Raw genomic sequence first — 1,576 nt, forward strand, 5'->3', positions numbered from 1 at the left:
CTCTCCTGGAACAGCTCAGGGATGGGGATATCAATGGATCTCCCACCGGAGCAGCCGTTGGACTGTCGGGCTTAAAAACCGCTCCCAGTATTTTTTTTAATCTTTACATCCAGGAATTTTACCCACAGGAGCAGGATTTGGTGCTAGAGGGGGGCCAACGAGGCTGAAAATCCTACTTATCCCCCGTTCCCATGGGATTTCCACATGGAAAAGGGGTGTGGCACCAAACCGCCCCCAGTGCCTGGAGTTTGGGAGATCCGGTGGGAGAATCCTCAGGGATCTCCGATGGCTGCGGCACCACCTCAGCCATTCCATGAATATTCCCTGCAGGTCAGGAGGTCAGGAGCAGGATTGTTACTGCTACCAGATCTTCCTGGATAAGCAGGAGGATCTGGTGGTTCCCAACGTGCAGCAGTTGGTGGAACGTTCCTTCCTGTCCTCGGATCTGAAGCTGGTGGAGGTGAGTCCCTGCTTCCCAAAATACCTCCTAGATCCCACATCCAACACTGAATCCAAGCCTGACTTGGAAAAAAGGGCTCAGCTTTCCCTTTTATCCCGTGAAAAACCTTGGCGGGAAGTCTTCATTCCCAAATTTCGAGCGGAACCTCCGAGCTTTGGCTCTTCTGACTCCCTTTTCCCTTTCCCTCTGCTTCCCAAAATATCTTCTAGGTCCCACATCCAACACTGAATCCAAGCCTGACTTAGGAAAAAAGGGCTCAGCTTTCCCCGTTTCCCTTTTATCCCATGAAAAACCGCGGCGGGAAGTCTTCATTCCCAAATTCTGATTCCCTTTTCCCTTTCTTTTCCCTTTCTTTTCCCCAGATCCCGTCCTGCTTCATTATCCAAATGCCACGTTTTGGGAAGGAATACAAAATGTTCAGCAAAATCATCCCTTCCTTGGAGCTGGACATCACAGACCTGCTGCTGGACAGTGAGTTGGGAATGACGGGCCGGGAGTTCTTGGGATCAGGGTGGGATCCTCCTTCCCCGAGGAAGAATTCCCCACGGTTTTGGTGGGATAAACTGGATTTCGGGGGGGATCTGGAGGAGCTCCAGCCTCTGTTGTCCCTGCAGGTCCCAGGGAATGCTGCCTGTGTGGAGATGTTGCCACCCTGGAGTGTTTGGAATGTTTCCAGGACCAGGTGTTCGCAGCCACGGGCCTGAAGCAGTTCTGCAGCTCCTGCTCCAGACAGGTATTTTTCCTTGGATGCTTCCAGAATCCACTTTCGGCATGAGGTTGAACCCTCCCAAAATTTCCCTGGATGTTGGGGACAGAGTAATTTCCACAGGGTGTTGAACCCTCTGCTCACACAGAGCCTGAAGAATTGTGGAATCATAAAATCATGGAATGGTTCAAGTTGGGAGGGAGCTTAATTATCATGGAATTCCAGGCCCCTGCCATGGGCAGGGACACCTTCCACTAGCCCAGATTGCTCCAAGCCCTGTCCAGCCTGGCCTGGGACATTTCAGCTTCACATCCACAGCTTCATTCCCATCCCTTCCCTCAGGATCATTCCCATCCCTTCCCTCAGGTTCATTCCCATCTTCTCCCTCAGGTTCATTCCCATCCCCTCCC

The 1,576-nt window shown here is 52.2% G+C and overlaps 1 protein-coding gene across 1 annotated transcript in view; it reads left to right on the forward strand.

Moving 5' to 3' along the window:
- The window catches only part of LOC113981230 (ubiquitin carboxyl-terminal hydrolase CYLD-like), an 11,123-nt gene that overhangs the window by 6,538 nt on the left and 3,009 nt on the right, over window positions 1–1,576 (forward strand). Inside the window, 3 exon segments of the mRNA XM_027708515.1 lie at window positions 331–460; window positions 823–931; window positions 1,075–1,193. Coding sequence (XP_027564316.1) covers window positions 331–460; window positions 823–931; window positions 1,075–1,193 — 358 coding nt within the window.

This window comes from Neopelma chrysocephalum, unplaced genomic scaffold, assembly GCF_003984885.1.
Source record: "Neopelma chrysocephalum unplaced genomic scaffold, ASM398488v2 Primary Assembly neopelma1_96289, whole genome shotgun sequence".
NCBI lineage: Eukaryota > Metazoa > Chordata > Aves > Passeriformes > Pipridae > Neopelma > Neopelma chrysocephalum.